This window comes from Medicago truncatula, chromosome 2 (genome assembly GCF_003473485.1).
Source record: "Medicago truncatula cultivar Jemalong A17 chromosome 2, MtrunA17r5.0-ANR, whole genome shotgun sequence".
Classification (NCBI taxonomy): Eukaryota; Viridiplantae; Streptophyta; class Magnoliopsida; order Fabales; family Fabaceae; genus Medicago; species Medicago truncatula.
In genome coordinates, this window is record NC_053043.1 from 49,086,083 (window position 1) to 49,106,331 (window position 20,249).

The 20,249-nt window shown below is 33.2% G+C and overlaps 3 protein-coding genes across 5 annotated transcripts; 1 reads left to right on the top strand and 2 right to left on the bottom strand.

The window, feature by feature from the left end:
• Positions 1–1,370: 1,370 nt before the first annotated feature.
• LOC11435298 (WD-40 repeat-containing protein MSI4) lies at positions 1,371–8,096 on the top strand. Its single transcript, XM_003597558.4, has 12 exons — positions 1,371–1,898; positions 3,015–3,080; positions 3,202–3,279; positions 3,853–3,928; positions 4,297–4,495; positions 5,281–5,362; positions 5,728–5,801; positions 5,998–6,112; positions 6,223–6,297; positions 7,282–7,361; positions 7,557–7,656; positions 7,763–8,096. Exons 1-12 carry the CDS (start codon positions 1,542–1,544, stop codon positions 7,898–7,900), a joined length of 1,440 nt encoding a protein of 479 aa, XP_003597606.1. The 5' UTR covers positions 1,371–1,541; the 3' UTR covers positions 7,901–8,096.
• A 901-nt stretch (positions 8,097–8,997) lies between these two features.
• LOC11436344 (uncharacterized) lies at positions 8,998–12,867 on the bottom strand. 3 transcript variants are annotated; one of them, XR_003009142.2, is made up of 6 exons: positions 12,096–12,866; positions 10,347–10,399; positions 9,898–9,985; positions 9,677–9,804; positions 9,409–9,533; positions 8,998–9,279 (listed from the first exon to the last, which is right to left on the bottom strand). XR_003009142.2 is itself a non-coding variant. In XM_003597559.3 (6 exons), the coding sequence occupies exons 1-6, from the start codon at positions 12,636–12,638 to the stop codon at positions 9,243–9,245; spliced, it is 945 nt and encodes a 314-aa protein (XP_003597607.2). In that variant the 5' UTR covers positions 12,639–12,860; the 3' UTR covers positions 8,998–9,242. The 3 variants fall into 3 exon arrangements, 2 of the variants coding, with proteins under 2 accessions (XP_003597607.2, XP_024631739.1); XM_003597559.3 differs by having other exon boundaries at positions 9,706–9,804; positions 12,096–12,860; XM_024775971.2 differs by lacking the exon at positions 8,998–9,279 and having other exon boundaries at positions 9,408–9,533; positions 12,096–12,867.
• A 1,685-nt stretch (positions 12,868–14,552) lies between these two features.
• LOC11441981 (beta-galactosidase 1) lies at positions 14,553–20,050 on the bottom strand. Its single transcript, XM_003597560.4, has 18 exons — positions 19,566–20,050; positions 19,341–19,436; positions 19,097–19,209; positions 18,935–19,001; positions 18,718–18,810; positions 18,478–18,621; positions 18,278–18,366; positions 18,058–18,163; positions 17,880–17,967; positions 17,667–17,785; positions 17,409–17,573; positions 16,995–17,173; positions 16,799–16,908; positions 16,517–16,626; positions 16,239–16,349; positions 15,834–16,150; positions 15,408–15,744; positions 14,553–15,115 (listed from the first exon to the last, which is right to left on the bottom strand). Exons 1-18 carry the CDS (start codon positions 19,734–19,736, stop codon positions 15,005–15,007), a joined length of 2,526 nt encoding a protein of 841 aa, XP_003597608.1. The 5' UTR covers positions 19,737–20,050; the 3' UTR covers positions 14,553–15,004.
• Between the last annotated feature and the right edge of the window lie 199 nt (positions 20,051–20,249).

Sequence of the window (20,249 nt, forward strand, 5' to 3'; positions counted from 1 at the left end):
TGCTAGGAAGCACACACGGGCTTCATCCAAGACAATTGATACGATCCCCAAGTCCCTTGGTCATTATGACAGGTAGACCGTCGAGGAGACCGCGCCTAGAGCTACCAATCTTACAAATGACCCTTGGTCCGTTGATAAATATGATTCAATTTATATCAAATATATCAATTTTAATTGAACCAACTGTGTCTAATATTTATGGTCGAAGTATAATTTTCTTATTAAAAATGTTAGAACATTAGTTTACCATAACTCAATCTTATAAATTCAACTTGTAACACAATTGATCCAAATTATCAAAATCCATTCCTCATACCCAACACAATGAAGGTACTAAATGCTACAACGGGGACACCCTAAAGGTCGTAGTTAGGCAAGTATGGAAGAGATAAAATGCTATTAAGGTATTAAATTCTACAATGGAGACGCCGTATTTCAAATATGAGAAAAAAATAATACTCATTTCACATATGATGAATTGTTGATGCTCCAATGTTATTGTTATGTATATCTTCGTATGTCTCACAACCTCGCTTTAAAATTAAATATTACCCTTATGAAATCAACGAGTCTACGATATCTGCAAATTAACAATATATATCATTGGAATTATAAAACACATACAAATTAATGAATATCTGCATCTTCTTTATATTTATGAGACGAATATCTTAGTCTTATGGTGCACAAATGAGATAAAGTAAATGTTACAATTTTTTACCATTGGTCAATATGTCTCACTATCCATCTGGTAGCACTTGTGATATTGTGATTGGTCAATGTCACCAATTTTATGTCACCCAAGTGCTACCCCTATCCATTCAAGTGAGATATAATGAGATCTATTAATCCAAAAGTAACATAAATTTGTGCGTGATGCAATATTATCTTGCCTTTTCCCAATTAAGGTTGGAGCTTCTCATAGGTCGAATCAGATAACCATCCACCTCAAAAATTTCATTCTTAATAGGTATATACATATATTAACTTAAATATCGCAAACAACATTTTTTTCATTTTAACCGTATTCAACAAGTAAATAATCACTAAAACTAACAAAAGCATAAATGTATTAATAAGATGGGAAAATAGATATTTTCACACATTAAACAAATAGGCCCCTTCAAAAAAAGTTTAAGCTTACCGAAACCACTTGTACAATAAAATCATAATCATGTGTCTTTTGATCACATAATTTTAAAAGTTGATGGATGATAATGCTATTGAGACGGTAATACAATTTTTATGAAAAGGTGATGAATGGAATGAATCAAAAAGTTGAATAGGGATTTTTTTAAAATCGAGTATCCTCCACACGCGTAATCGCACAGGCATACTAATACTTCAAACTCTATCAAACCCAAATTGGGCTGCAAAGTGCAAACTAAGCACAAAAATGGAGCGGGAAATACAAACAAATTACTATCTCCCTTCCCGCTCTCACTCTCTAAGCTAATCGATATAAATAAATTAAAAAATAATTATATATTATTCATACACATTCTAGAGAGAGAAAGAAAAAGAAGAAGAAGAAGAAGAAGATGAATGAATCGAAGAAAGAGGGAACAATTTCAACAACCCCACTCTCAATCGAAGAAAGATACAGTCAATGGAAGTCACTCGTTCCAGTCCTCTACGACTGGCTAGCGAATCACAATCTAGTATGGCCATCACAATCATGCCGTTGGGGTTCACTTCTTGATCATGCTACTTACAAGAATCGTCATCGTCTTTATCTTTCTGAACAAACTGATGGAACTGCTCCCAATACGCTTGTTATTGCTACTTGTGAAATTGTTAAACCTAGGGTTGCTGCTGCTGAACATATTGCTATGTTTAATGAAGAGGCGCGTTCTCCATTTGTTAAGAAGGTTAAAACTATTCTTCATCCCGGTGAGGTGAGGTTTCCAAGTTTTATTCATTTATTTTCTGTTTCGTTATATCTATTACTTTGTTTGATTCTGTGGTGATGAAAATTGATTATTGGCTAGCCGAAAATTGACTCTGAGTGAATTGATTTTGTAAAATCAATTATGATTGGTTCCATGTTTGAGGTAGTTAAATTGATTGCGCAGGTGTAAAGTTGATTTTGAAATGTTCCATTGTTTTCTAGTAGAATTGGTTTTTCTAGGGTTTGTAATTTTCGAGTCTAATCATGATTTCTACATTGAAATTTATTGTTTAACTCACATTTCCGTAAATGTATTCAAACATAAATTACTTTACATTTAACTAGCTTTTAAGTACGAGAATCTATGAAATCAATTAATTCAAAATCAATGTTTGGGGCAGTTAGATTTGATTCTGGAGCTGTAAAATTGATTTTTACATGATCGGTTGCTCTGGTTTTCAGAATTGATTCTAACTTGAAGTTTTTGAGTCAAAGTGATTTTTACATTGGAATTTATTATTCAACTCATTTTTACATAAATGTATATTAACATAAACCATTTCACATTAAACTCAATTTTAAGTAAAATCAATTTATTGAAAATACATTTTTTGCAACCACAGAACCAAACACGCACTACATGAAATTGATTGTCTAAAAGTGGGTTGAAGGTAAAGTGATTTATATTTTGGATATGTTCATGTAGAAGTAGAAGTATGAGTTGAACCAAAACTCGAGTCAAAATGTTTCTAGAATCACAAGATTTAAAATCTAGCAATAAATAATGCTCATAAAGCAACCAAACATGTTAAAATTGATTCTACACTCTTCCAAAAGTAAAACATACACTTTTAGTTTGTTTGGTTCTACAACACGACAATGAAAATCATGGTAAAAATTCACGTGAACACAGAAGCTCAGTTTTATTGCTTCAGGAATTCACGGTAGATCAGTCATTGCAATGCGAGAATTTGGTAGCAAACACGGAACCAAACAAAGGCGTAATTAATTAACGCTCAATAAGTCACTAAAGCATTATTATTATTCATAAAAAAGATACATTATTACTACCCCGAAATTGAATATTTGGGTTGTTTACTGATACATTGATAATGTGTTTCAGGTAAATAGAATCAGAGAACTCCCGTCAAATACTAATATAGTTGCCACACATACAGATAGTCCAAATGTAAGCAAAGTCTGCCTTTTTATTCTAATTCATTTTCTCTGTCAGATTACAATCTTATGAATTTTGCATATTTATTCTCATTTTCATTGATGGAAATGTAATTTATTTTTTCTATTAACAGGTTATGATTTGGAATGTTGAATCTCAACCTAACCGGAATAATGCTGCTCTGGATGCTCCCACTTCCATCCCAGACTTGGTTTGTATTTTTGTTTTCTGATTTAGTTATTTTGTCAAATTGGCTTTAGAAATTAACATTCTGACCAAGTTATCTTTTATTTAAATTAACATGTCATATAGCTATCTGTTACTGTCACAGGATTCTAGGCTATCCTTGTTTGGATAAGCAACTTAATTAAGAGCTTATAGCATAAACACTTATCATATTAGTGCTTGTGTATAAACTATTTCTATAACAAAAGGTCATATAAAGTCAAACAATTTTCATGTTATAAACTGTTTTCATGAGCTATCATGGAGAACTAACTTATATGTGTGTCGTAAGTTGTTTGTCTAAGCTCTTCCAAATGGTCTAAGGTTCTTATGCCAACATCTAAGTTCAAACAAGTCAATCCAACAGAGCCTAAGAATCTATTTCCAAGAATCGCTAGACATTATAACCTTTAGATATTTAAGTACTCCAAAGTTAACTTGTTTTTGTTGCCAAGTAATTTTAGGAGTTTGAGTTCACCACCATGCCTAATATGATATACTTTCAACATAACTTTATTCATAAATCAGGCACATGAAAATTTAGGTTACAATTTTGCAGGTATTAACTGGACATAAGGATAATGCTGAATTTGCACTAGCTATGTGTTCAACTGAGCCCTTTGTTCTTTCCGGAGGTTGGATTTTGAGTCTTTTTTATTGCCTTGTCAATGTAAATGAAGTCAAAAGTTTATTTTGTATTGATGTATGTTTCTTAATCATGAAGTTTGTAGGTTATCAAGAGCAATAATACAATAACGCAGTCTTTTAAATTGTTCATATAAAAAATACAAGCTACAACTATAATTATAGAATATACATTTGTTATATGTGGTGAACTTATAGAGCTGTGCTAATGTTGCTCCAACAATACTAGATTTTAGCTGTTTATTTAATCTCAAGGAAACAAAAACCAATAATATTCTTACTCTCTCTGGATGATTTACTCCATATATTCTACATTAATTTTGTTGATTTGGTGAGCATACCTATTACCTAATGACAGGGAGAGACAAGCTTGTGGTGTTATGGAGTATTCATGATCATATTGCAACTTTAGCTACAGAAGAAGAACCCGATGTTAATGAGGGCTCTAATGTTGGGGGAAATAGCGAGAAAGCTGCACAAAGCCCGTCTGTTGGAGCAAGGGGCGTCTACCGGGGTCATAAAGACACTGTTGAAGATGTGCAGTTTTGCCCCTCAAGGTAGCTGTTTCTTGTTTTAGTCATGCTTGTGTCAATTTATGTGTATCTAAATTATTATTATCATTTATGGTTGAGTTTGGTAAATAGCTCATCATGTGTTACATATTTGAAGTTAATGGATATATCACTGCTAACTCATTTGCATGTTATTGCTATCTATTGTTTGATAAGAGAATAGTAATTTTGACACTTTTAAATTTTGATATTTGATCTGGTTATGATAGAATTTTGTCTGTTAATTAAATCTGTTTTATTTACTTGAAAGAGGGATTCAGGTTATGGGTACTGAATGTAGTCAGGTTAGAGTTTTTAAGTAGGATTGGTAGGCTGGTAAAAGATTGTAAACACGAGGGTCGTAACACGATTTATAAGTAGGATCGGTAGGTTGTTGATAGAGTTGAGAGAAAAAAACAGAGAAAATAGAGGAAAAACGGAGGAACCAAGCAAAAAAAGAAACAGAGAAAAAACAGCGCAAACAGATGAAAACAGCAAAAACGAAGCTGAGTAAAGTTGAAGTACGATTGAGATGCCGTGGGACGTAGGATCGTACGATCCTACGAACCAGAACTCTATCCTGACAAATAAACAGATTGAATAATAAACTCAAACTTCATTTTTTGGGTGTCGGTCTAATACTAATGGATTGACTTGCTGATTCATTTTGACCCTTTATTGTTGTTATTAAATTATTAGTAATGGTTGTTTTTAAAAAATGTTATTATTAATGGTTTTATTTTATCATTTTCTGAAATTCGTCCTGTCTTTTTGTTCGCTGTGAATTGCAGTGCACAGGAGTTCTGTAGTGTAGGTGATGATTCTTGTCTCATACTCTGGGATGCGCGTGTTGGATCTTTTCCAGCTGTCAAGGTTTGAATGAATCAGTTCCTCTCATTTTGTGCTGTTTTATTCACTATTAATGCACATATCCTTGGTTGTACATACCACATATCTATTATTATTGATAATTTTTATGTACGGAAAAACAAATCTTTGTTACCATTATTTCTTCTAAGAGGAAAAAGAGGTGAATACAGCTTGTTGCCTTATTCCTGAATTCAGGCTTTCCTAATGTGTGGAATTCTGCATATTTGTAAATTCATTTCAATTTTTTACACGATCCTATCCTTTGTATTTGTTGTCTGGTTCTGTTAACTACTGCTATGAAACCTTTCTAATTTAGACTTGAATATGTTGTTTGTGTATTCCTTATTTTACATAGTTCTTTTACGCAGGTTGAGAAGGCACATGATGGAGATGTACATTGCGTTGATTGGAATACTCATGACATCAATTTTATTCTGACTGGGTATGCCTTGCCCCCGGTTTTTTGAATGAACATGGATTAAGATTTATATGCTTTTCTTATCCTTCTTTTTTCTGCGTAATTAGTTATTGCGTATCTTAATGCCATTAATGGATTTAACTTGGAAGTTGGATCCTTTATTCAGAAAACTTTTTTGGACTTTGGCTCTTCATTCTAATTTTTGTTGCTTTTGCTTCAGCTCTGCTGATAACACAGTTCGCATGTTTGATCGCCGGAAACTAAACAATCGTGGAGGAATTGGGTCTCCTGTTTATAAATTTGAAGGCCATGATGAACCAGTCCTCTGTGTACAGGTTGCTGGGAGATCCTGCCTTGCTTCAATTAATTGCAGTTTAAAATTTACATGTGCAAGTCATTTATGGCCGTTTTAGTTTTCTGATTTTTGACTCACAACTTGTTTCAGTGGAATCCTGCTAAATCATCTGTATTTGGAAGTGGTGCCGAAGATGGAATTATAAACATCTGGGACCATGAAAAGGTTTGAACTCCTAAACTTTCAAGTCACTGACCTTTTTGTCTTATGCTTCCTTCCTTTTTAGACAGCCTAAATACGTCGTATATAATATTAATCCAATGAAGTTCCTATAAACATTGAATTCTTTCTCAAGTGCTTGGGCTGCTGACAAACTTGAATTCACAAGCCTTTTTGTTATTGTTGTTACCATATGAATTCTTAGACTATGCTGGGAATACTCTAATCTTGTATTAATATCATCAATGAATTGTATGAGCTCCTCCTCGGCAAGTTCAAAGTGATCTTACTGCTGCATATTGAAAATATTTGGAAAAGTCTCGCTTATTGTTTATCTGTTATTTATTGCTTGGATTAGTTTTACTCTTATCATAAAAATTAACGTTTTCTTTTTGTTTTCACTGTTTTTTATAGGAAAATATTGAACAAACTGAAAACAAGGTGGTAATTTTATAATTAAAAATAAAATAGGAAAAAAAAATGCGAGGAACCTGTTGTATAGGCCCTCCCCCTCGCCAAAAGAAGGAATTTCTTTGGAAAACTCATCAAGATGAGGTTCCCGGACTGTTAGATTTCTTGAATCTATGCTAGGTTGATTAGAGATAGTTGAGAGGAATGTATAGAACTCAAAGTGTGTTTATATTAATTAAATTGATTGAATACAGTTACAAGGTTGATCAATCTATTTATAGATTTGATCCTTAATCCGTTAACGGGTAGCTGGTGACTGGAAGTCACCTAGCTACAGCTGTCATTGTCAATGTCTCATTGACAGTTAGAAAACAGTTACGGGAATAAACTAGAGTGAGGGATCGGATGGTACACCAAAGGTGCACTACAAGCTCTTAGAATCTATAGGATAGTATAGGCTATTCCTTTAATACGGACTAGGTCATAGATATCACTCCTGCATATCACTGATCTGGACGCCAGAAGTATTTTGTTATCTATAAATTTTTCGGTGAGACTATTTTTTTCTTCTTCTTTTAGGTTGGTAAAACATCAGGTTCTGCTGATACTACAGTACCAGAGACTTCCCCTGGTTTATTCTTTCGTCATGCAGGGCATAGGTATGATAGCAGATGGTTTTACACATGTTCATTTATCTCTTTATTCAGTTCTTTGGAATTCAGCATTATGTATATGCTAGTATGTTTAAGTGGTTGGAGTTTTTGTTCCCACTGGTATTGTTGCATGTAACACTGATGGACTCCTTTAATAACGTTTCAATACCAATGAAAACAAATGTTCATTGATGTATTCAGGGATAAGGTTGTTGACTTTCATTGGAATGCATCTGATCCATGGACAATTGTTAGTGTATCTGATGATTGTGCAAGCACTGGTGGAGGTGGCACCCTGCAGGTAAACAGATGTTTCTGCTATCATTTGGTTAGAACGTTTCTCTTCCATGCAGATAACAACATTAAGTAGGGTTGAATTTTGACAAATCTTGTTTGGTTTATTGCAGATCTGGCGGATGATGGATCTAATTTATCGACCAGAGGACGAGGTGATGGCTGAGCTGGATAAGTTCAAATCTCATATCTTAGGATGCGACACTGTCACTGACAGTGCCACTGACCCTGCCACTCCATCACATACGTGAACAAATTAGTTACATCTTTCTAGTAAAAACGAATGTTTTAGTGTAGAACTAGAATGTTTTTAAATCTATATTACAAGGGACAAAAAGAATGTAAAAATTGACTTGCTTTACCCTTCATTCCGAGGAAAACAATATTTGAATCTTATGAATGTTCGTTCTTTTTTTAATATTAGTATGGGAAGCAGATGCTAAGAAATTAAAATTGTAGCAAAGCAATGCTACCGGATCTATGTTTACAAATACTTCACATGTGGGAGCTTGACATGGTTTAGGCTCCCTAGTTTTAGTTCAGCAAGAATGGGTCTAACTTAAGTTTGATTGGATAACGAAAGTTACTTGACACATTTGAGTTCAGAGTTGATTTTTAAAATTGTTAAAGAGAGATAACTTAATACCATGAAAAGTATAATCATATGTAAAATTGAGGAATGCATCACTCCGTTTGACAAATTATGATTCGCAGTCACTGCAACCCATTTTGAGTATGTTCTAAATCTTATTATTATATCAACAATAACATGCTGAATTCATTTTCATGAATTTTAAGGAGAATCTACCACTGAAGATGGGGCCTAGACTCTCGAGGAAAGGAAATGAGGTGGGGAACCGTCTAGTTACCGGGAATGTCAACAATATTTTAGGGTTATGTTTGAGAGTTTTGGAGGATGTTGGAGGAAAAGATTTTAAAAAACAGAGTCTATATACGTTTAACATTTTTTATTTAAAAAAACATAATAAATGATCACATAATATTTTAATCACACTTGATTCATTTTTAAAAACATTTTATAGCAACTTTAATTTAAAATATAAAAGCAAGTCTTCTCAAAATCCTTTCATTCAAACATAGAAAACTAATCCTCCCACTGTCTAGATCTAGAATATTATTAACAAAATCAAACTGAAATGGTGTGATCAGCTAAATTAGGAGTTAATTGGGACTTTATTTATTAAATTAAGCGATGATATATATATTCTTTCAATTGAAATTCATTCTCCCTTGGTTATAAACCCAGGTTCACCATGAAATTTGCATCAACAGTCCTATTTGTTGCAGGCAACCAAATTAAGCACAACCACCACACACCACATCATAATTATTGAGCTAAATCCCAAGTAAACCCCCATGTAGTCCTCAAAATTTCATGGTATAAGTATGTCACATTATATATTTCAATTTAAACGACTTCCATTTATGAATTCCTCCTAATATAATCATCTATATTCCATAAACAACCAAAAATGGCACATGGAAAGAACCAAAAAGAACATTCATGTGACAGTACACTATAGATATATTAGATGTACACACTAAACTAACAGTTAGTAGTACTCTTATAAATTAGCTTGAGCACACTCTTGATTTTCCATTTTTTTGCCTGTACAAATACAGAAAAGTGGTTATTGGTGAATTACAAATCAACCCTTCCCCTCCAAAACCAAAATAGGGAAGATGAGGCTTCCATACATTTACAAGCTTTATAAAAAACAAAGGGTATAAAACTAACCAAAACGAATCCTTCTTCTCTTGTGCTAATAATTCTTCAAAAGAAATGTCGGCAAATTCATCATCTATGTTGTCTACCTGTTCACATTGTTTTGCCTTCTCCGTGCACGCTCCAAGTTCAAGCATCTTCATCAAGAGGTTCAAGTATATCATAATAACAAATGTTAGTTGATAAAATGTTTTTCATTAACAAAAGCCAAACCAAACAACCTAGCTACAAGAATTGTAATGAATATCTAAAGTTGTATAATTGAAATAATTGTACACACTTTTGCAACAAAATTGAAGAGTATGACACCTTTTTGTATGCAGGTGAAAGTTTAAGCTGGTATTGAAGTGAGTTATAAACAAAAGCATCCTCCTCTAATCTTTTTTGTTCTAATTCTAGCTTGTATATCTGAAATTTTATAAAATGAAATTCATTAGAGGTTTCTGCAAGTTTGATAATATAAATGTTCTCTAGTGATCAGATTGCTATCTAACAACAAACCTGTTGATGAAGTCGGTCAAAAGAAGATCTGTCTGCCTTGCATAGTAAAGCCTTTGTTATTACAAACTTTCTTTGAATCACGTCAGCCCTGTAAGTATAAAACGTTGAAAAAGCAATCAGAACTTTAATCAACATAATTTTTTTGGAAAACTGAGAAGAATATACTAAATATATTCCTTACATAAAATGACAACATCTAAATTTGCAAATAACCTACAAGTTAGTTGATTTTTTAAATATATCAATTCTACTAGAAAATGATGTTATATAAGTCAGATGCTTTGTTTGATTAACAAGAGAAAGTCAACACTTCAGAAACTTTAATATAAATAGAGAGCAACTATCATAGTTGCAAACTAGACAGAAGTCTTCAATGTCTTTCCAAATAAATTTCCACGAGTAAAAAGGCAAAATATGAAGTAAATACATTAGAATAAACTTGGACATACTTGTGTTGAAGCTCATTCCTAGCATCAATTAAACTATTAGCGAACCGGACAACCTGCGTAAGAGAGGATAAGAGTATTAAAATTTGCATTGAAATAAATTTTACACTAAAATCTCAGTTTGAAAAGGAAAGGCCACATGGTATTACTAAGCTACTTAAAATGAAAACCAACTCCAAATGAGAAAGAGCATATTTTGCTGTCAACATAGAGTTGAGGGTGCTTAGTGTTCTCAGCAAATCTACAAGGTAATTTCACAAGGCTTGTAGATATTGATTTGAATGGATGAACGATTCGTAACACATGTAACTTCAGGAATTCATGTTAGCAGTCAATTTAAACTTTGAACTATGTTTTTACTCCTTCCATTTCAACTTATTTGTAGTTTAAGATTTTTTTTCATTAGGATTAAGAAAAACAATACATAACTTCATGAGTGAAATAATTTTGGTAAATTGTCTTTATTAACTATTAAAGTATCAACCATCGCCATAACTGCATACTGCAATATAGTGGATTAGAAGTGATGCACATAATATATATTTTGGGGAAAAATAGGGAGAAAAACTTACTACCGCATCAAAACAATACAATGATTAAATGACAGTTATTATGATTTTTTTTTATATCTATAAAATGACAATTAATTTAAAATTGAAGGAATAGCATGCTTTGTAACAATGAAGAAAACCGCCCAGATGCATTCAGAAGGAGAGTAAGTTTCCCCACCGCATGCCCCAAACATCGCCTTGAGTTACGAGACTTATTCAATATAAATACTAATTTTAGAACTACTGACATATCAATCCATGAATTCATCTATCTATATTGATTCATTGACACATAAATACCACTCCCTGATGTCAAATGGAAACAACCATTTCCATTCATTGTGATTGCTCTCCATGTTTTATTATAGACTACAAGACAACATGTTTATTCAGGAGAAAGCAATAACTTAACTTTTACTTTTCACTCACCCTAAAGTGAGTATATTTCCCCCCCCCCCCCCCCCTCAAAAAGAACAAATCCCTATCCCATCCTCTTCTGTCAAAACTGATCCAATCTAATTACAAATTTGCAATCTCTGTGAACTAACACCTTTTGTTATTTGAAGAAATGCTCAATATAAGTCCTAGCTTCAATAAATTACCAAACCAACAAAAGAAGAATTTTCTAAAATATATTACTTAAAATGTGTCCCTAGCATTTCTCTTGCCTAAAATATGCATAGCTTGCATATACAAAGAGGAAGCACATAAAGCTAAGAAACAATATTACTTAGTGTATGTTTGGTTCCACTTTTGGAGGAATCCAAATTAATTCTAAACATGTAGAACTGATTTTGACATGTTTGGTTCATTGATTTTGCCTCCAGAATTTTGATTCTACTTGAAGCTAGAAATTGTAGCTTTTGATTCCAGAATTGATTTTTACACACAAATTTATTTTACAACTCACTTTTACATGAATGTATCCAAATCACTTTCCCTTTAGCTCAATTTTACAGAATCAACTTTTCTCACTGAATAACCAAACATACACTTATTTCCATTATTGGGAACACTGACCAAACTATAGTGCAAGAAAACGTTTTGTATCACATAATTCAAGATTAGCAGGAAATGATAGTAGCCATTGATAAATGCACAATCATAACAATATATTAAAAAAAAAATCAAAAACCAGCTTAACAAAAATTCAAAATTTACAGATTTTTTTTTTTATAGAAAACTATGAAACTTGAAATACCTGTGGCAGAGTCAATTTCTTGGATTCATTACTTTTAACAAGCTCATCATATTGCAGTTTAATTTTTCTCTGCAAAACGCTACTTGAAGAAGTAAACGGATACATGCAATCAGATTCAAGCTTCACACCCGAATCAAAACCCGCTTTCACACACTCTTCACTTTCCGAATTCATTTCTTTCTTCTTCTTTGCTTTCTTCTTCCTCCTCTTTTTCTTCTCCGATGGAACTTCCAAAACTGAATCCGGGTCATCGAACAAGGTATCCCATTTAGCGGAATCAGAGGGGAGAACTTCAAAAAGAATCGATTTTGATAAATGGGTCGGGCTAATTGGGTCGGGTTGTGAAGGAGAATTATCAGAAAGTTTGGTTTTTTGGTTGTGTTTGTGGGGTTTGGAGAAGCGTTTGTAGAGAGAGAAAAAGAGAATGGTTAGAGAGAGAAGGGAGAGTGATGCAAAGAGGAAAATGGGATGGTGCATTTTTGATTTGTTGTGAGGATGATAGAGATGGAAGAGAGGATTTGAAGAAGGTGGAGAAGACTCCATGGAAATGGAAATTCAAAGTAAAGTGAGGAAACTCACATAACACAAAAAGAAAAAAAGATTTTTTGAGAGGAAATAGATATTCTATACTCCAAGTTAGGCGGTTTTTAAGGTTCTGTTTTCCCTCTCTCTCCTTTGATTTTGTATTTATGTGTGGAAATGTTCTCTCTCTCTCCCCCCTTGATTTAGTATGTGAATCATGAATATTACTATGATACATCGAGTCTCTTAAGCATCTGATTATGAGTTCGATCTGGATGTGTGTCAATTCTTTAAATAGATTTTTGTAAGAGATTACTATTTGATTTTTGGTCGGAAAGTGATTTGGACAATCAGCACAAAACTCTCTTTGGAGTGAAATTAGACTTGAATTCTCTTTCGGTACTTATAAATAAAGTTTCTTAATGATGTGACCATAGGTTCGATCTTGATGCATATGGTTGGGAGAAGTCATCTCCTTAAGTGGATTTCCGTATTTTAAAAGATTATTATTTGGCTTTCAGAAGGAGGATAGTTTGGATAACAAAAAAAAAAATACCAATATAATAATCTCTTCCGAGTGAAACAAGACTTGAATTCTCTAAATTATTATAAAAAAGTCGAGGTGAGTAAATTTTGAATTACAGAGTTACTTATTTATTACTTCTAAAAATAAAGTCCTTAAATCACATTGAGATTTTAAGTTTTTTGTTTTTGTTTTGAATGAGTTAATTCTTCTATCAATTTAACTAAGTTGGTTTGAATTCTCTAATACTGCATTTAAATTTTTTTAGATAAAAAAAGTGACTAAAAGAACTCATTAAAAATAATGGACTACATTTTCAGGGTAAAATTAGCTATCAATTGACTCAATCAATATGTTTTTTTAGAGGAATAGAAGGAAGGATTATCATTTAAAAATATCTTTGTTTGTACTACACATTTAGCATGGTGTCACTTTCAACTTTATTTTGGAGTGCATTTATGTATATACTCCATCCATGATAAAATACGCGTGAACTATTTATGTGTAATAGTTATGTTTTAAGGTTGAAAAGTACTATAACTATCATCATCAAAGGTGTTAGTTTCTTTGGAACACATGGTGGCGTAGTAGATGTAGATGGCAACTCAATTTGAGTTAAAGCGACGTCGTATTAATTTGTTAATTAATAATTAGTAACAAGAGTTTCATTAGACAATTTAATAATAAGAGTTTGGCAAAGTTATTTAGTGAGTAAATGGTATATTATGCACATGTAGTCAAAACCATTTTCCCTTCTTAGAAGATAAATGGATTCTTTCGTGACATAGTTGGTGACTTATACGTGTATGTTTGTATCTGTAAAATAACAGAATCACCCAATAAAAAAGCAACTAAATTATATTCCATTCTCCTTTTTTGCCACATATAACTCATGTTCTGTCATCCAATAAGCAAGCCAGGAATAACCAAATGCTATAGTATTATGTTGATTTTTATTTTTATTTTTTTTATTAAAGTATGTTGATTTATATAACAATTTTAAAGTTTTTTTTTCGTTAGAAAAAGTGATAAGTACAATCTGAAATTAACATAAAATTCATACACATTTATGAAGATCGGGATTCAAACCTTAGTGAAGACAATTAACCTAACAATATCAACATTATCAATTGAGCTATGACTATTATCTTTTTTAAATGTAAACATATTAACTTAAATAAAATCTTAATCATAAAACAATTGTTTCTCTAATGTGATGCATATTTATCTACTAACACCACTTGTTTCACACTCATTAATTACATGACAGATTCCTGTACTACAAAATAAATCAAGGTTTCCTAAGTATTTAATTTGAAAAGAAAAATTTGGTATTCAAAACATCATTTAGATTCTAGTTAATCTTATTAGGTAAATAAAGTAGTAGAAAGTAAAAAGCATGAAGCATGCAATAAAGAAACAAGAACAACTATGATTGATCCTGTAAAGTTTCTTACAAGAATAAAACAACTAAGTTGCTATCAATGCAGCTTACAATGATAAAATAATGATACACAAGAAGCAAGTGGCTTCCACATTATATTAAAATAATCAATAGCACATGGACTCGATAAATATAGCCTCATTGTGCTTCTAAGCAAATCATCTTCACCTTTCACCTTATATAACAAGCAGAACACAAGTATATACACACTTCCACAATCATATCAGGAATCTCTACCGGCTTTCAACCAGATAGTGTGTTGTGTTTTCTGCAACTTCACCTTGGTAAAAGCCAAATTAATGCTCATGGTGATCTATAAGTAGTTTAGAATTTGGTTTAGGCGAAACTCCGGCATTTGATTTTGGGAAAAAATATCAATATGGAAAGTTGTTTCCATTTGTTTTCCTGAGGTTGAAATGATCAGGTACAAATGGCCTCGACCGAGAGTTTCTTCAAGACATTTGGACATGGATCTCCTCCAAAATTTTCAGGTGACACAGTTACCTTGCACGAGTTTTGTCCAACACAATTCTGTAGAAAAAAAAAATCACTTTTGATTAATGAAACAAGTATAAGTGACAATCAAATACGAATGGTTGCAAATTTGACTTTTCGACTTGAACCTAAAAGATTTCATTTTAGAGCCTTTAGTACTGCAAAGAGTTAAATATTGATACACTGTTAGTGTAACGTTTTTAATGATCTGACGATTATGATTGACTGACAGTGGAAAAAAGTCTTTATACTGACGATATATATGCATTGAATCTTAACTTAAAAAGATATCATGTTTTTCAGAAACCATGTCTAGCTATAGCAATACCTTTTCAAAGGTATTATAAGACTTGTGAGCATGACAGCTTCCTTCATGAAAGTTTCCACAAGACCCTACTGGAGTACCAAAGCTAGCGAATTTGATCGATGATATTTTCTGTCCAGGGCCACAAGATAAATGTGCTTTTGGTCTCACAGGTTTGTTAGTTTTGCCAGAAGTTTGCATCTGATAACTTATAAGATTTGGCTGCCACTCATAAATATCTGCACATACACTATCTATATCCCTTCTAACCAAAAATATCCCATTAGGGTCTCCACCCAATTCTTCAAACACAACCAATAAATTTCCAGTTGGTATCAGCCATGAATGAGGAACATGGTACCTGAAATTACCATTTAGTGATTAGTTTATCAATAATTTATCATCGGCATTAGGCAAAACTATACGGAAAACTTTATATTTCTCACTTACCATCTTTGAGAAGCCTCGCCGCAGTTACTTCTACATTTATTCTCGTTATAAGTTCCTGCATAGTCACAGTTATCACAGGTCCCGGACGCTTTATAAGCAGGCCAGTAACGGCCAAGATTCTGTCCATTTAACCACACTTGTCCTTTTCCCATACTTCCCATGTCTAAAGCAAACGGTGCAATTCCGTCCGGGGCATCGAAGGTAGTTTTGTACCAAGTCAACGGCTGCATACGAGAAACTAAACTCCCCTGAACCCACTCGACCGAGGAACTTCCACCGAGAGAATGAAGACTCAAGGCTTCACCATGGAGACCGACCTAAATAAAACAGTAATTTGAATGAATCTTTGAGCAAAATAGGCAATATAGAGAGAGAAGAAAGCGCGGTGAGTGTTCAGGGTAGAACCTTGTAAGACCATTTCTGCCAAGAGAGGTCCCTTCTACCTTCATCGAGACCATTTAATGTAATCGGGCCAAGAACACCAGCATTCCATGTTTCAAAGTGAGGGCCAACATTCTGTGTTTCAGTAACAAGCAGCAAATAAGTAATATAGAATTGTCAAAAAAGATCATACTGCAACACAGTTCATGATTCAGATAGATCGGCTTAGTATTGTAATGCAGGGGTGCTTATAACAAATATATTTTCAATGTCTGAGAGAGAGAGAGAGAGAGAGAGCAAACCGGGAGTCCAACTGCAACACTTAGAAGAGAGATTTTGTTGACACCAGGTATGAGCTTCACATTCTGGCTAAATGTTAGCTTGGGGAATTCTAAGCTTCCATATATAGTTCCTGATCAAAAGGAGAGTAACGATAATTATTCAGACTATTATTAGCTTTTGATTACTTAATGAAGCCTAGATATATTCATTCCAAGTATTGTTACTATGTATCATATCCTCAATAGCATACATCAAATTTTAATTTAACATGAAATTTCGTAAACCAGTATAATGCTCCTCACCTGACAGCTGACTATTGATGAAAACATGCAAAGCATGCCCTGCAGATAACACTGTAAGAACAGGATCCTTTCCACTTCTCAGAAATCCTTCATTGGGATCAATCACAACACTAGCAAAAAAAGGGAGCAAGTTAGCGATACCAAAATGAATGATGAGGGTCATCATTTCATAACGGCAGAGTTGTTTATTACTCACTCTGTGGAGTACCACAAGTAATCGGTTAAATCTCTCGTTGTATTTAACTGCTCTAGTAGACCAGTCATGGTGAAAGAACTATCATCAGTAGAGGCTGTTTGTTCAGTGAACACTTGCCAAGATAGTCCACCGTGAATAGGAACACGAGTCATCTTCATCTGGGCACTCTGAGAACCAACCTGTAAAGAGATTTTCGAAATTTAATTTTGGATTTCTGTTCATTGCAGATGAAAATTCAGTCCAACAAAATCATGTAAATAAAGATAAGACACCAGAAAATTTTCATTATTTTCCTTCCATGTGACGTCAACTTTGTTAAATAAAATTATAACTGAATATTAGAAGTTATTGAATCCAATCAATCACATATATTTGGTCAAGCTCTTCAGAAATGAAAATGTTTTTCTTTCTCACCCTTGCAGTGTTATAAACGGTGTTCTTGCAGTCAGGAAGAATGCTTATAGACCAAGGAGGCAAGTTGTAATGCATATTTCCAAAAGCTACTGTTGCAAAAGCTTTTGGATTGTAGTTTCCAAGGAATGCAGCACAAGCTCCCGACTTCGATTTAAACACATGAGCCTGCACAGTAATGGTTAAAGATAGAAATTCAGTCTTGTTACAAAGCATTTTAGATAGGTTTGTTAATTTTCACGTAACTAAAACAAGTCCTACCTCTTGATAGTTTCCGATCCGTGTAACAGTAGGATCTCCAGAAATTAAAGCAGGCTCAGAGAGTTTTATTGCTCTGTGTAAATCCTTCAGATGACCCCATTTTGGTTGCTGTAGCAATCCTGTACACAAGAAACAAAATTAAGAACCCTACTTAAGTGTATAAACATGTGAAGTTCTTATTGGTTATGTCAAGTATTAGAATCCTGTGTTTACCATATTCATCAAGAGGTGCATCATAGTCATAGCTTGTAGCAATGAAAGGACCACCAGCTGTTCTACCAAAATTTGTTCCTCCATGATACTGAAATGAACAAAATAATGGGCCAAGTTCAATATTTAAAAATGGTGAACCTAACAATAGCACATTAAATTCAATAAACAATGAAGTTACCATGTAATAATTGATAAATGATCCTCCTTTCTGTATAAATCTTGCAACTGAAAATGCCATGTCTTCAGCTGGTCGGTGAGGTACCGGACCTCCAAACTCCGTAAACCTGCAAACATAACAGAGGAACAAAAGCAATGTATAGTCAAGCTTATATTATATCTAGCTCACATTTATCTTATTCCTATGGAAACCTAAGAAATAAGAAGCAAGGCATTAATACCAGCCAGTCCAAGCTTCTGTCCACATCTTTGGTTTGTAATCCTTATTTGGAGAGAAATAATCACAATAGAAGCCATTGCAGGTGTTAATCTGTCCAACGTTTTACGTCGAAATTAGAGGCTAAAATCCTTGAAGGCATAAAAGACTAAATCATGAATAAAAATATTTTCTTAAAAAATGATACAATTCAGCAGAACTTACAACAGGATCAGGAGCATCATCTTGCTTGCACATGATCCACGGAACTCCGGTACCAAGTCCTACAGCCATATCTGCTGCCCATTTGGTGTAGGATTTACCAGGAGCACCAATTTCATACTCCATAGGTCCATATTCATTTTCAATCTACACAAAATTTAAAGTTCTAGTCAATAAATAAAAAATAAGATAATTTAAAGCAAAGTTAGATTAAGTAGAAAGCTAGCACCATGTTTAGTCTACCTGTGACATAATTATTGGACCACCCTGAGACTCAAATAGCCTGTCTGCTTTCATCATATCAACAATCTTCTCAGTAAATTTTTGCATTTGAAACTTCATTATGGCAATGTAAAAACCAAAAGTAATTAGAAGGTTTTAATAATCAATGAAAATGGAAAGAAAGAAAAAATGAGAATCTTTAACTATCCATTAAGTACAAGAATCACTCAAATGTTACCTTAAATGGTTCATTGTCAGTTCTAAAACTGATACCAGGAATGTACTTCAACCAAACAGGAAAACCCCTAAAAATCAATTAAGCAAATCTGTTAAGATATTTCTAGTTTGACAAGTGTCAAATATTTTTGCCAAAAAAAGTGGAAAGGAACAATTTCCCTACCCAAAATTCCATTCAGCACAAACATAAGGACCAATCCTTAGATGAACATAAAGACCAGCTTGCTGCACCAACTTTATGAACTTCACCAAATCATAGTTCCCCTCAAAATAATACTAGACCAATAAAAAAAAAATGATTATTTTCACTAATCAATCATAAATCATAACTATGCACTGTTTAAGGAAAACAACTACAAAAGCTAAAAGACATTGTTTTAATTATGATTAGTTATTAATATTATTACTTTGCCAGGTGAAGGTTCATGTCCATTCCAAAAAACATAAGTCTGAATCACATCCAAACCACCTTCCTTAGCTTTCTGTATAAGATCTGGCCACATCTGAAAATATGAACAAAAAACCAACTTAGTTATACAAATCACATAAATATTTGATAAAAACAAGAAAATATAATAACCCTTAAGCTCATTCCACAGTAATAAATAAAAATATTAAAATAATAATAATACCTCGGGAGTGCTTCTTGGATAATGAATGGATCCAGAAATGAGGATCCTACTTTGTCCATTAATGGTGATAGCTTTAGAGTCATAAGACACGGAAGCTATAACAGAACAAATAAGAGAACATGCTAGCTGAAGAAGTAGCAGAAGAACCAATGATGATGGAACCTTCCACATTATGAACTTGAAGTTGAATAATGAATAGTAAACCTTATCTTTCAACTTGGTAAAGCAAAAACAGTGACCTGAAGAAGAAGGAAGTAACAGAGAAATGTGTGTTGATTCTACTTTTTGTTAATATTATTGCTGTTTTGTTTCTTTTTTTAGAATAAGAGAATAAGAAAAAGTTAAAGAACAGCTATGTGTATTGAGTGAGGTAATGTTTTATTTTTTCTCTTTTTGTTTTTGGTTGTTATGTTTGGGGGAAGGTGGTTAAATTAAATTAAAGTGTTACTATTTTTTTGGTAACAATAATAAGTGTTACTATTAAAATGACTTTAATTTGAAGATCTTTTAGTAGGAAAACTGGGAGTGGTTTGCAGCTGCTTTTATAGACTGATGAATGAATGAGCAGCTGGGGGAGTGAGCAGTGGACTGTGGGACCATGAGAAGACAATGTGGGACCCACACAGCACTTGTTTGTCCTTAACTATTCTACTCATCACCCGTGATGCCGACCTCAATGTAATC

Excerpts from the sequence above, each read along its gene's own strand:
- LOC11441981 (XM_003597560.4), bottom strand. The coding sequence starts at position 19,736 with ATGTGGAAGGTTCCATCATCATTGGTTCTTCTGCTACTTCTTCAGCTA. Across the intron at positions 19,437-19,565 it reads ATCCAAGAAGCACTCCCGAG|ATGTGGCCAGATCTTATACA; the intron begins GTATTATTATTA and ends TCATATTTTCAG. Across the intron at positions 18,367-18,477 it reads ATGATGCTCCTGATCCTGTT|ATTAACACCTGCAATGGCTT; the intron begins GTAAGTTCTGCT and ends AACGTTGGACAG.
- LOC11436344 (XM_003597559.3), bottom strand. The coding sequence starts at position 12,638 with ATGGAGTCTTCTCCACCTTCTTCAAATCCTCTCTTCCATCTCTATCAT. Across the intron at positions 10,400-12,095 it reads AGAAATTGACTCTGCCACAG|GTTGTCCGGTTCGCTAATAG; the intron begins GTATTTCAAGTT and ends TCTCTTACGCAG. Across the intron at positions 9,805-9,897 it reads TTGACCGACTTCATCAACAG|ATATACAAGCTAGAATTAGA; the intron begins GTTTGTTGTTAG and ends ATAAAATTTCAG.
- LOC11435298 (XM_003597558.4), top strand. The coding sequence starts at position 1,542 with ATGAATGAATCGAAGAAAGAGGGAACAATTTCAACAACCCCACTCTCA. Across the intron at positions 3,081-3,201 it reads CACATACAGATAGTCCAAAT|GTTATGATTTGGAATGTTGA; the intron begins GTAAGCAAAGTC and ends TTCTATTAACAG. Across the intron at positions 5,363-5,727 it reads GATCTTTTCCAGCTGTCAAG|GTTGAGAAGGCACATGATGG; the intron begins GTTTGAATGAAT and ends TCTTTTACGCAG.